The sequence below is a fragment of the Mustela lutreola genome, chromosome 5 (assembly GCF_030435805.1).
Source record: "Mustela lutreola isolate mMusLut2 chromosome 5, mMusLut2.pri, whole genome shotgun sequence".
In the NCBI taxonomy this organism is placed as follows: domain Eukaryota; kingdom Metazoa; phylum Chordata; class Mammalia; order Carnivora; family Mustelidae; genus Mustela; species Mustela lutreola.
In genome coordinates this window covers 83349238-83363749 of record NC_081294.1, presented here as the reverse complement: position 1 = coordinate 83363749, position 14512 = coordinate 83349238, and the positions used below count along the sequence as shown (strand labels likewise).

Genomic DNA, 14512 nt, shown 5'->3' with positions numbered 1-14512 from the left:
CTTTAGGAGAAAACCTTTCAGTTAATAGACTTCATGGTGTTAATTAGTACTGAGTTCTATAATAAAGCTTGGAGCTCTATTAAAAATAAATAATTTTATGGCAGGAAATAGGAGACTTATTTAGCAATTTGTTTAACTTGAACATCCCACCTGTAATGTTGATGGCATGTAGACCTATAAAGTTGGCACGTGCAAAGCACAGATGTTTGCTGGCAGCGGCCATTTGAAATATTGGTAGTTACAGTTCTCTTTGTGTAGTGCTTTACTTTTAATTTCATCCTTTTTCTTCCCCCTCTGTCTTCATTTTTTTTGAAATGTCTTTTTCTGTTTAGCTACTTAATTTTTTTTTTAAGTTTTTTTATTTATTTGACAGAGATCACAAGTAGACAGAGAGGCAGGCATAGAGAGTGAGAGGAGGAAGCAGGCTCCCCGCCGAGCAGAGAGCCCAATGTGGGGCTCTATCCCAGGACCCTGAGATCATGACCCGAGCTGAAGGCAGGGGCTTAACCACTGAGCCACCCAGGCGCCCCTAGCTACTTAATTTTTAAATTAAGTTTTGATTTCTGACAGTTGTATATGGCCTTAGTACATAGTGACAGTGGTCTGTAAAGCTTATTAAAATAAAAAATATATAAAAAATAAAAAAATTTCTCTTCTTTGAACAGGCTTACTTTCAACTGTTTCAGTTGTTTCTTTTAAAAAAAGTTCTGTCTCTCTTAAAGATCTTTAATCTTAGTGCTAGCACAGTCATTTTTTAATTTTGTTTTTCAGTTTTAGGCATTAGCCATTGACTTCCTATTGTGGAAAATCAAGATTTAACTCTTCCTTCTACCTGTGTCTTTCTTTCTAACCTCACTATTTGTATATACTCTTCTACCTCCTATCTTCCTAGCCTGGGTATATTATAACTTTCATGAGAACAGTAGTTATTGCGTGCATTTTTGAGGCATCACTGATCTACAATGAAGTGTACAATGAGAACTTTTCTTCCCCAGCTTTTGTTTTCCCCTGGCATTAGTAGTTGTCTTTTTTTTTAAATTTCCTTCTTTTAAAATATAATGATCAGTACTCCATCCCCAGATTCTGGCCTGTTTATTTCTTCTCATAATACTTTTATACACCAGTACGCTGCTGGTTCCATCTTAGAGAAAGTTCTTCCAGAGCTGCCTTGCCTGTTTTAGTCAGGACTAGTTGCTTACTGTCTTGGTGGACAAATGTCATCTGGGAGATTTCTCCACTATTACTAAGAATTTCCTTTTTTTTTTTTTTAAAGTTGGAGGTCTTCTATTCTTGATCCCATCACTGCTGCTCTATTATTTACTTTCTCATTTTGTGAAGCTCTGCTTCTAGTGGCTTTCCTGAAAAAGCATACCTGGAAGGTAAATTTTTGTGAGCTTCCATATCTGAAATAGCTTTAGTCTGTCTTCATATTTGATTGCTTGGGGACAGGACTTTAGATTGAAAATAATTTTGCTTTAAAATTTTATGGGCAGGGGCGCCTGGGTGGCTCAGTGGGTTAAGCCGCTGCCTTCGGCTCAGGTCATGATCTCAGAGTCCTGGGATCGAGTCCCGCATCGGGCTCTCTGCTCAGCAGGGAGCCTGCTTCCCTCTCTCTCTCTCTCTGTCTGCCTCTCCATCTACTTGTGATTTCTCTGTCAAATAAATAAATAAAATCTTTAAAAAAAAAAAAATAAAAAAAAAAATAAAATTTTATGGGCATTACCCCAGGTGTTTTTTTTTTTCGGTAATGCTGCTGAGAAGTCCAAGATCATTTTGGTAATAACTGATTTTTTTTGTGAATGACTTGTTTTTTCCATTCTCTGGAAGCTTGTAGAATCTTCTTTTTCTTCTGGGTATTCTAAAATTTCATGACTTACCTTGGTGTAAGTCAATTTTACTTTTTTGAGTGCTTGGTGGATTCCTTCAGTTTGGAGACTTTTGTGGTTTAATTTTGGGAAAATTTCTTGACCTTTTCTTTGATTGTTTCATCTCTTCCTGTTCTTTATTTTCACTTTCTGAATTATTTTTGTTCAGATATTGGTTCTCTTAGATTTTGGAAGTCCTTTTCTTTCTGGCAGAGTCCCTCAACTTTTTCTTCCTTTAAGATTTTGTTTGTTAACTGTGGGGTTTTTTTAATCTGCTATTTGTGAGCATGTAGAACATGTTTTTTCTTAGTATGGAAAATTTCAAATGTATTAAAAGTGGAGAGTAGTATGATGAATTCCTGTATACTATTATCCATCTTTGAGATAACCAACACAGGGCCAGTATAAGAGCTTATTCTTGCTATCTAATTGATCCTTTTTTAGAGGTTGCTGTTCCTGTTTCATGGATGTGAAATCTTAATCTCTTATTTCCCTGAGAAAAGTTGTTGATATTTACGAGTGGGTATGAAATGGTAATCAGAAGCATTTTGCATGTGAGTAGGACTTCACTGGGGAAGATCTGGAAGGGCTGTTTGGGGAAAAAAAATAGAAGGGCTGTTTGGCTTTTGGAGAAGCTTTTGTTAGCCTTGATGTTAATTAGAGCTTCTTGTATTTGTTGGATTCCTCCCAAAAGATTCTTCAGTTTCTGGCTTAAAAGGTCTCAGCTAACTGAGCATTCTGGGAGTTGAAAAGGTTGCTAGGGGCAATACCAATTCCCAATGTACTGACTTTCCAGTTAGTTCATCTATTCCCACTGTGATACCTGTGCCCTCAACTTTGTTTTTGGTTGAGTTATTCTCTCCTCCTCTCCAGAGAAGAAACCTTCATTGTTCTGCTGGCATAGGGAAGAGTTTCAAGTCTGTATAGTGTGGGATTAGAGTGTCTGGGGCTCTAACCTCTTTAAAAACTTAAGTTAGTTCCCTTATTTTCAGCCTCATATTGCCTCCACTTCCAGCACCATCTTATACCACAAATTGTTGAGTTTTTTGGAGGTTCTGCAATGCAAATTGGATTGCTTTTCACCTTCTCTAGTGCTGGCTTAGGATTTAGCTAGCTTTCCTCAACCTGCTAATGCAGTTGTCGTTCATCCTGGTTTTTAGTTTCCAAAAGTTGGTTGATATTATTTCTTGTTCTGTTCTTTTGTATCTGTAAATTCATTCCACTGGAAAAAAGAAAAACCCTCCTTATTGTCATTTTGCTGGAATTTTGAGAGGTAGTAGAGTTAAATGTCTGTTTTTAATTTATCATCTTTAAAAAGTCCTCGCTATTTAACAGTATGAAGAATTAAAAACACAGAAAAACTGGCCATTTTATGAATAATAGTATTGGATTTATTTTTTTAAATAGGCTTAAAAGTTTGAGAACATAATACGTTAAGAGGTGCTTGTATTTGGTAAATAATTAAATTCATGGTTAGTTTACTAGTGAGCATTTTTCATGACACTATAAATCTTTAGCAGCAATATTTTCCATGTTTAATTTTTGTGCATGTTTTTTTTTAAAGCAGTGGTTCCATGCATTTAATTTCATTTTTTTTTACATTTTTATTCTAACAAGGATAAAAGGCTTCCATAGGCAATCTGACCTTCAAACCATAGAATTAGAAACTCTTGAACATCTTTTACATTCTACTGAAAAGGAATAATCTAATAATCTAGATTGATGATCAAGATGATCTGTTGACAAAGATGCTCACCTTTTCAAAAGCAAATGTGTAGAAAGAAAGGCCGATAACTTCTGGGACGAGGGAAGACATAATGAAAATGTGGGGTTTTGGTTATTGGTATAACATTTTTTTTCTTTTTTTGAAGTTGTTTTTATTATCGCTGAGGAATAGAGATTGACTTGACATAACACCTGATATATTTTTGTTTGCTTTTGTGTAGGGAGATGCATTTATTTACATGGAACCGGAGAAACAAGTTATGTCCAGATCCGCAGATGAATGTGTCGTGGCCCTGTGTGATCAGTGGTTAGTCTCTCTCATAGCAAGAAATTTCCTCCAGTCACTTTATTTATCCTTTTGACTTTTATTATTATTATTTTTTTAATCAATCTTTCCTCTCCCAAGGTACTTGGATTATGGAGAAGAGAACTGGAAAAAACAGACATCTCAGTGCTTGAAGGGCCTGGAAACGTAAGAAAGAAAGGGGAAAGGTGATGAGGGAAGGGAGAGGAGATGAGAAACATGGAAGACAGTGAAAGTGAAGAAAGGCGCTTTATCTTTTACTCTCTCCAGATTCTGTGAGGAGACCAGGAGGAATTTTGAAGCTACCTTAGGTTGGCTACAAGAGCATGCTTGCTCGAGAACTTACGGTTTAGGTAACGCATACTTCAAATTCTTCTGTTTGAATGACTGCCAATTACACGGCAAATTTACACTTTTACCTTGTCTCCCTCTTTTGTATTATTTTTTCTGAATTGGAAGTGAGAGGTTTCAATTAGAGGGTGAGGGAAACTAGAACATGGTGCCCTATCATCTTCCTGGTGGTAGAAATATGACCTCTCTAACCCAGATAGCTTTATGGATTTTTTTTTTTTAAGAAAGTTTCCAGTGCTTCAGCTGTTTGGTTTTTTATGTACCAGTTTATTTTGTTAATTATACAAGCAAATTTAAGACCTTCTTAAAATAAAGAGCTTTGTAAATGCTATATGTCTTAAAAATGTGGATTCTCTAGATGACATGTCTCTTGAGTTCCTCATGCATTAATTTTTTTTCTTTTTATCTTGCAGGTACCCGTCTGCCCTGGGATGAGCAGTGGCTGATCGAATCGCTCTCTGATTCCACTATTTACATGGCATTTTACACAGTTGCGCACCTGCTGCAAGGGGGGAACTTGCGTGGACAGGCAGAGTCTCCGCTGGGCATCAGGTGGGTAAATGGATGAGGCAAAGTAGTGTAGTTTGTTAGCAAGAGATATAATCTTTTGATATACGCATTGAAAATTCTTTTTTTTTTTTTAATTTAGTTTTCATCAGAATTCCTTTAGTAGAGTTTTGTTACAATGTTTTTGTTTTTTTGCTGCTGCACTGAGAAAAAGTAATAAATAGCTCCTCTGTTATCGTTACCATTCTTTATTCTTATTGAAGTCTTTTTTTTTTTTTAATTTTTTTTTTTTTTTTTTTGACAGACATCACAAGTAGGCAGAGAGGCAGGCAGAGAGAGAGAGAGGAGGAAGCAGGCTCCCTGCTGAGCAGAGAGCCCGATGTGGGACTCGATCTCAGGACCCTGAGATCATGACCTGAGCTGAAGGCAGCGGCTTAACCCACTGAGCCACCCAGGCGCCCTGAAGTCTTTTTTTAAAAAATATTTTATTTATTTATTTAACAGAGATCACAAGTAGGCAGAGAGGCAGGCAGAGAGAGAGGAGGAAGCAGGCTCCCTGCGGAGCAGAGAGCCCGATGTGGGGCTCGATCCCAGGACCCTGGGATCATGACCTGAGCTGAAGCAGAGGCTTTAACCTGCTGAGCCACCCAGGTGCCCCCTTATTGAAGTTTTTTGTCATCATTTGTTAGTATAGCTATATTAAGAGATTCCTATGTCATGATTAAGTGAATATTTTGATTTCTTCAAAGAAATAATCTGTATATTTTGTTGTTTGTTTTATTTTTAATACAGACCGCAACAGATGACCAAGGAGGTTTGGGATTATGTTTTCTTCAAGGAGGCTCCATTTCCCAAGACTCAGATTCCAAAGGAGAAATTAGATCAGTTAAAGCAGGAATTTGAGTTCTGGTATCCTGTGGATCTCCGAGTGTCTGGCAAGGATCTTGTTCCTAATCATCTTTCATATTACCTTTATAATCATGTGGCTATGTGGCCAGAACAAAGGTGAGTGCTAAAAAGGCTGCAGACTAAACTTATGTCTTATGATGTCAAATATTTAAGAAGTTACTCCGCAAGGCATAGTTAGGTTTGCCAGTTGCCATCTTTTTCTTCTGTTGAACATATAAATGAAGCAGAAAGAACGCTTTCTCCTCTCTGTTACATCCAGAAATCCACATATTTACCTTGGGCTCACCAAAGCACATCACATTTCAGGTACCTTGACAGTCTTTCAGTACTTTACTTGACCTGTTTTGTGACTCTTTGACCTCTTACATGCAGAAATAAAGGTGGTTCAAGACAGAGCCTAGAATGTTAGAATTGGAAGGAAACATCCCTTTAGAGCTGAGAGCTGCAAGTTTACGACATTAGTTGGTAGTGATGTTCTTTTTTTTTTTTTTCCCCTTTGAGAGAGAGTGTGGAGGGAAGGGGGAGAGGGAAAGGAAGTGAGAGAATGTTCAGCAGGCTCCACACTCAGCACAGAGACTGACACAAGGTTCAGTCCAATGATCCTGAGATTATGGCCTGAGCCAAAACCAAGAGTCGGATGCTTAATTGACTGAGCCACCCAGGTGTCCCTGGTAGTGGTATTTTGATTAGAGTCTGAATCTAAGTGTCATTTTTAATCCTGTATGCTCAAAAGTAATACTTCTATCATCTTTTCCTCTTGATCCAAATATGTCTCTGTGCCTTTCATTTAGTCTCTCAAGGTAGCCGAGGAAACAGACACCTCCCTCTGTTTAAATTTTATTTCATATCACCAGAACAATCTCATGTGACTTTCTATATTTAGAATGAGATTGCATTTTCTTTCTCAAGAATAAGAGGAAGATTTTGAAGTAGAGGAATAAAATAAATCTTATGTTACCCAATTATTTTGTTGTTACTGTTTAAAATGTATTTTTGGAGAAATTGGATATCTCAGAAGTATTTTTGGGGAACATAGTTGAGTGTTCATCCCTTTGCATCAAGTTTTTGAACATGTATTAGATTTTATAAATTATAGGTAAGTAATAATGTCAAGTGCTTGTAAGTAATAATTATCAGTAAGACCCGGCACTGTTCTAATCACTTATAACAACTCATTTCATTTTCATTACAACTTTTCCAGGACGTTCTATAATATCCTTGTTTTATAGACAAGGAACCTTATTGAGGCCTAGAGAGTTCATTGTAACTCATTGCTGAGTTACCCAGCAATGACACAGTGAGGATGCAAACCCTACAGCCTGTCTCCAGGACTCTTGTTCTCAACCACTATCCTCGCATAATCTCATTGCTAGAATGAATGAGTGGAACTTACATAGTTCAAAAATTCAAAGAGTTCATAAAAAAAAAAGAAAAGGGAACTTTTACCCTTGCCCCCACATCACTCTGCTTCCCATAGGTAATCCCTGCCACTGCTTTCTTATGATTTCTTCTGGATGACATGTTTATGAATAAACTAGCATCAGATTATTTATTTATTTAAGGAGTCTCTACACTCGGTGTGGGCCTTGAACTCAAAATCCAAAGACCAAGAGTCACTTGGTTTTTGGACTGAGCTATCCAGGCACCCCATGTTTATTTATTTTTTAATTATGCAGAGATACAACACTGTGGACATTTTTATCCTCCATGTGATTGTATGCTTCTAAGATTTATTTATATCCACATATCTAGCCCTTTCCTATATTTTTAAAATACCTATTACATAGTATTTCAGTGTATGCCTGTATGATAGTTTATGTAACCAGTCCTTTATTAATGGGCACTTCTTATTTTCATTTGTTTCCTATTAAGAGCAGGACTCAGAACATTTGTACATTTGTCTTAGCAAACTGTTGTAAAGCTTTCAGCATTTACCTCAACTTCTTAAGCTTAGACTCGAACCTTAAAGTTTTATTTTCTGTCTTTAAACATTTACCTCTAAAGTGACAAATGGCCCACTGCTGTGAGAGCAAATGGACATCTCCTCCTCAACTCTGAGAAGGTAAGTAAATTTAAAATTATGCCGAGAACTTTGCAGATATAGGAAGTTGTACATTTTAAAGAAATAGAGAGTGTAAAAGTCAGTGTTAATCTTCCATTTAAAATGTTTAGGACTACCAGCATAAATTAGGGAGTAAGTGGAGTAAATAGTATTAACGGAGGGCAGGAACTGGGAAAACTTACCTATTTTAACATTTGTAGTTAGAATGGTAGAAGGTGATACAATTCGTGACTGGAGGAGACAGAGGGAGATATAAGAAATATAAAAATCCGGGCTCTCCGTGGCTCAGTGGGTTAGGCCTCTGCCTTAGGCTCAGGTCATGATCTCAGGATCCTGGGATTGAGTCTCGTGTAGGGCTCTCTGCTCAGCGGGGAGCCTGCTTCCTTTGTCTCTCTGCCTGCCTCTCTGCCTACTTGTGATCTCTCTCTGTGTGTCAAATAAATAAATAAAATCTTTAAAAAAGAAAAAAAAGAAATATAAAAACCCTACGTTGTGACCCTAGAATAACTTTCTCATTAAGTTGAGAAAATACTTGGTGGGATTTGTTTTCTACTGTGATCAGCCACTGAATTAAAATAATAGAATTTTGGAATTTGTAGGGTTCTTAACTGTTATTTAATGCTTCTTCCAGGCAGTATAACATATCTCTCTTTATACTACTACTGCTTCTGCTGTTGTTAAAACTACTAATATATATGATTTTTTTATAGGCTATATAAGACTTTATCTCATTAATCAGTGTCTTCAAACCCCGTGACAAAGCCCTTGCTTGCCCCTGTGATGCTTTTGTGCACATTGAAAAGGGTACCCCTCCTCACATAAACTAAAAATTGCCATGTTATTTATTTCTTAGAATATTCGTAGCAAGTTGATTTTGTTACAATTAGTGCATTTTGCTACAACTGATGGAATATTAATTGAAAAAGAGTATTCTTTGCTATAAATGTCTGTCATAATGAAAATAGGTGTCGATTTAAACAAATAGCAGGTGGTATGAATTGCAAAATGAAACATCATTTTTAACTGGTGCCCTGATGTTGAAAGGGAATATAGAAGTTCATTTAAAATAATCTCTGTATTAGACTGAAAAACAGCTCTTTGATTAGATGTGTGTTAGATCCACAAGGACTTTTGATTATCAAATTCATTTTTTGCTTTGTAAGGCGAAGTAGAACTATATATGTATTTACATGTATGTATATATGTGTATAAATATAAATGGTGTTATAATGTGATCTTTTCTTTGGTCTCAAAGTTGTCATACTATACATTGTACTCTTTTTATTAGAACTAGATACTTCATTGTGGTGTGATAGAAGACTAGATTATAACCTCTCTTTGGTATCGGCAAAGTTCTGTTAAAGACAACAAATGCTTTTTTTTTTTTCCTTTAGATTTTATTTGAGAGATCGATGCCCAGAGAGAGAGCTAGAGGGAGCAAGAGAGCACAAGCAGGGAGAAAGGCAGAGGGAGATGGGGAGCAGGCTCCCTGCTTAATCCCAGGTCTCTGGGATCATGACCTGACCTGAAGGCAGATACTTAACTGCCTGAGCCACCAGATACCCCAAAGACAACAAATTCTTAAATAGTAAAAATTGGCAGGCTATGCACAGTGTGTCCTTAAATGTGGTGCCCTCAGGTAGAGCACGACTTGAAACAACCACTTGTTTTAGTTGAAGTTCCCTAAAACACCTAAATCTGACATCATATGCCAGTCCATTTGTTTCTGAATGATTCTAATTGCTCTAAAGCTCTTCTTTAAGACCCCTGAAATGTTCCAGAGATACAGTGGAATCATTATACATGTATAAACAGATTCCTAAGGGGCAGTATAATCTACTGGAAAGATTAGTGCATTTAATACCAGACTGGAGACCCTGTCCTAGCTCTGTCCCTGCCTAGCTGAGTGACCCAGACAAGTCACTATGTTAACTGGATTTCAGTGTCCAGCTCTGTAAAATTAGTGCAAGATACCTTTTTCTATTTTTTTTTTTTTTGTCTTTATCTGATTGTGGCTAACCTACTTACTTTGATTTGTCTGATTTGGTTTATTTTATTTATATATATTCTTAATAATATCTGATCATTGACTTTCTATTTCAGATGTCCAAGTCCACAGGCAACTTCCTTACTTTGACCCAAGCAATCGACAAATTTTCAGCCGATGGTGAGTATACTTTTTTATTATTGCTCATATATAGGGTCTGATTCTTTCCAGATTATAGAAGGCAAATTAAAATTACTATTTCAGTTTTATTGCACTTTTCTTTTGCTTTTTCCAGTACTTTAAAATACTCATGATTTCTTTGTGTATAAGCAACGTAAGAATTGCCAATGTGATCTGTTTAGGAACACATTCAAGCTAACATTATTAGAGTCTTTTTAAAAAAGAAACTCACTGTAATTGCTATCTGGCTTGTTTCTAATTTCTTACTACTTATAAGGTTAAAGAGTTGGTTTGTAGAGATGTTGATTATGAAGCTTTTGCAAAGTATTTCCTTCATACATGATATACATATAGGTGACTTGAATCTGGAGCATTCTTTTTTTCAAGAAATATTTTCTCCTTGGCTGTAGTACTATTCCATTTCATCATTACTTTTTCAAGGGAGGAGATGCACTGTCTGACCTGTAGGAACCCTTGATTGTTTTGGTCCTTATGGCATGTCTTTTACTGATCCTGGCTAGCACAGTTTGAGGCCATGCTGAAGGGATTGGAAAAGAACTAACCTAACTAACCTTAAAAACAGTGTTTTGACTGGAAGCTGTAAGCCAAAAAGAACTACACACAAATACTGTAATAAGTAAAACTGTTTCTTACATGAGGTGTAGGTTAGCAATTCTGAAGCTAATTTTATGTTTTTACTGGGATTGAACAAATAAATCTATTGTAGATGAGAGCTCACTGTTAAAAAGATACAGATAATAAAGGGGGAATGCTAGACTGTACCCTATGGTGTTGGATTGGAATTGGCAATTTCCAAAGGTTTTAATTTTAAAAGATTTTATTTATTTATTTGTCAGAGACAGAGGGAGAGAGAGCGAGTGAGCACAGGCAGACAGAGAGGCAGGCAGAGGCAGAGGGAGAAGCAGGCTCCCTGCCGAGCAAGGAGCCCGATGCGGGACTCGATCCCAGGATCCTGGGATCATGACCCGAGCCGAAGACAGCTGCTCAACCAACTGAGCCACCCAGGCGTTCCAGGTTTTAATTTTTATATAGACAGAGTGATGTAAAAATAAATATAGATATGTGTGGTTGGTTAGTATACATGCGTATATATCCCTAGCCGTGTCTGCTGAGGCGGCTTATGAGCAGTGACACACTAGTAACAGGGACACACCTGGCTTTTAGATCTTGGTCTCCAATAAATGGAACTCAGGTGCCTGAGAGAAATGATTGATTGGCGGGCTGGAGTAGGAAAAATACAAGATGAGCACAAAACATTTTAAGGTACCAGAAAATAAGGAAGTGTTTCAGTAAGGATGAGGACATTTACAAGGACACAGATTTATTTAAGACAGAAGATCGTGGCACTATCAAATCATCCTAAAGAACCCAGAAATCTTTCTGAAGGCTAGCAGAACAAACTCCACAACTAAAGACAGAGAAGAGGCTATACTGAAGAAGGTAGGAAATGCCGAGGTATGGTTTGAGAAAGAAACAGGTCATGGCCACTGAACAGTGCAGGGGTGGGGGGGGGGCAGGTGTGGAGTTAGGAGCCATCGCAAAAAGGGCATATGACAAATTAGTTCACAAGAGAGTGCATGGAGAAAACAAATCCCCATAGCAATTGGCTTGGAAATTGAGAGGGCCTGAATTTCATGAGTTCTTGAAACCAGTGGCGTAGGGCCCCCTGCTGGAAGCTGCACTGTGCTAACACTTGCTGTCTAACTTGGTTACACCAAGTCCCACCCCTCCATGCTCTGGTAAAACCACTCCTCCCAGTTGTGCTTGCTTCAGTCCCAGCTTGGTGGGCTCCCTTCCCCAGAAGACCAGCTCAAACCCCTGCCCACACTGTGTTTCTCAACCCAAGAGTTTGATGTGGCCTTGGTTCTGGCAGTGACATATCTCATTTCACAAGCAGGCCCAAGCACACCTAGTTAAAATGCCACCACTTTCAGGCCAGGGACAAATTGCTCACAACAAGCAAAGAGAGCCTTTGCAAATCACTGGTCTGAAGGATAAAGTGGCCGGGAGAAAACAGCATATGTAGCATATTGGAGACCGTCCTAGGAGTGCCAGGCCCTGGGGAATGGGATACTACACAGTAGGGCACTATAGATCCTCCTCATCATAAAGCCATCACCCTCAAGAACAGGAAACATAGCTGACTTTCCTAACATAGGCACAGAGATTTAGACAACATGAGAAGACAGAGAAACTTGTCCCAAATGAAAGAACAGGACAAAGCCAAGGCTGGAGATCTAAGTGAAACAGATATAAGTCACATGCATGATAGAGAATTTGAAGCAGTGGTCATAAGGATACTTACTGGACTTGAGAAAAGAGTGGAGGATCTTCCCAAGACTGTTAACACACGAGGAATAACATAACAGAGAAAAAGGGCTCAATAGACAAAATGAGAAAGGTGCTTGATGGAATGAACAGCAGGTTGGAAGAAGCAGAAAAATGAGTTAATGGCCTAGAAGACAGAGTAATGGAAAGTAATTAAACTGAACAAAAGAGAAAAAAAGAATTATGCAAAATGAGAATAGACTTAGAAAATTCCATGGCTCCATCAAACGTTAATAACATTTGTATTTTATTTTAAAGATTTTATTTACTTATTTGACAGACAGAGATCACAAGAAGGCAGAGAGGCAGGCAGAGAGAGGTGGGGGAAGCAGGTCCCTGCTGAACAGAGCCTGATGCGGGACTCGATCCCAGGACCCTGTGATCATGACCTGAGCCGAAGGCAGCAGCTTAACCCACTGAGCCACCCAGGTGCCCAGTATTTGTATTTTTAAATAAGAATGGCATAGGGCTTGAACTCACAGCCCTGAGATCAAGAGTTTCATACTCTACCAGCAGAGCCAGCCAGTTGCTCTTACAAGAGACTCATTTTAGACCTAAAGACACCTGCAGATTGAAAGTGAGAGGATGGAGAAACATATGTCATGCAAATGGAGGTCAAAGGAAAGCCAGAGTAGCAATTCTTATATCGGACAAAATAGATTTTATTATTTTTTAATAGGTTTTTTTTTTAAAGATTCCATTTATTTATTTGACAGAGATCACAAGTAGGTGGAGAGGTGGCAGAGAGAGAGAGGAGGAAGCAGGCTCCCTGCTGAGCAGAGAGCCTGATGCCGGACTCGATCCTATTACCTGGGATCATGACCTGAGCAGAAAGCAGAGGCCTTAGCCCACTGAGCCACCCAGGCGCCCCCCCGGACAAAATGGATTTTTAAAACAAAAACTGTAATAAGAGTTAAGAAGGATACATATAATAATATAATAAAGGGGACAGTCCAGCAAGAAAATGTAAGAATTGTAAATATTTGTGCACCCAAATACATAAAACAGCTAGTAACAAACATAAAGGAACTGATTGATAATATGCTGTAATAGTAGAGGACTTTCACACCCACTTATATAATGGACAGATCATCTAAACAGAAATTCAACAAGGAAACAATGGCTTTAAATGACATGCTGGAACAGTTGGATTTAATAGATATATTCAGAACATTTCTGTTCTAAAGCAGCACAATACACATTCTTTTCAAGTGTACATGGAATATTCTCCAGAATAGATCACATATTACGCCACAAAGAAAGCCTCCACAAATTTAAAAATATCAAAGTTGGGGTGCCTAGGTGGCTTAGTCCTTTAAGTGTTTGCCTTTGGCTCAGGTCATGATCCCAGAGTCCTGGGGTCAAGCCCCACATCAAGCTTCCTGCTAGGCAGGAAGCCTGCTTCTCCCTCTCTCATTCCCCCTGCTCATTTCCCTCTTTCGCTGTGTCTCTCTGTCAAATAAATAAATAAATAAATCTTATTTTTTAAAAAAAGATCAGATTCATACCATGCATTTTTTCTGACCACAATGCTATGAAACTACAAGTCAATTACAAGAAAAATCTGGAAAGACCACAAATACATGGAGGTTAAATAACTTTCTACTAAACAGTGATATGTGTCAACCAGGAAATAGAAGAAATAAAAAAGTACATGGAGGGGTGCCTGGGTGGCTCAGTGGGTTAAGCCTTTGCCTTTCAGCTCAGGTCATGATCTCAGGGTCCTGGGATCGAGCCCTGCATCGGGCTCTCTGCTCAGGAGGAAGCTTGTTTCCATCTCTGTCTCTGCCTGCCAGAAAATATGGAAGCCTACTTGTGATCCCTTTCTCTGTCAAATAAATAAATAAAATCTTTAAAAAAAAAAAAGTTAAAAAGTACATGAAAACAATGGTTCAGAACTTTTGGGACACAGCAAAAGTGGTTCTAAGCAGGAAATTTATAGCAATACAGGCCTACCTCAAGAAGCAAGAAAAAGGGGTGCCTAGGTGGCTCAGTGTGTTAAAGCCTCTGCCTTCAGCTCAGGTCATGATCCTGAGGTCCTGGGATCGTGCCCCACATCGGGCTCTTTGCTCAGCGGTAAGCCTGCTTCCCCCTTCTCACTCTGCCTGCCTCTCTACCTACTTGTGATCTCTCTCTGTCAAATAAATAAATAAAATCTTTTTTTTTTTTTTTTTAAAGATTTTATTTATTTATTTGACAGAGAGAAATCACAAGTAGGCAGAGAGAGAGGAGGAAGCAGGCTCCCCGCTGAGCAGAGAGCCCGATGTGGGACT

General features: G+C 38.3%; 1 protein-coding gene across 2 annotated transcripts in view; it reads left to right on the top strand.

Annotated features, from left to right (window-relative positions):
* The window catches only part of LARS1 (leucyl-tRNA synthetase 1), a 70272-nt gene that overhangs the window by 29961 nt on the left and 25799 nt on the right, over nt 1–14512 (top strand). For both annotated transcript variants that reach the window (XM_059174952.1, XM_059174953.1), the window contains 7 exons: nt 3812–3897; nt 3997–4062; nt 4165–4247; nt 4659–4797; nt 5545–5757; nt 7666–7723; nt 9827–9890. In XM_059174952.1, coding sequence (XP_059030935.1) covers nt 3812–3897; nt 3997–4062; nt 4165–4247; nt 4659–4797; nt 5545–5757; nt 7666–7723; nt 9827–9890 — 709 coding nt within the window. The remainder of the gene's footprint in view (nt 1–3811; nt 3898–3996; nt 4063–4164; nt 4248–4658; nt 4798–5544; nt 5758–7665; nt 7724–9826; nt 9891–14512) is intronic.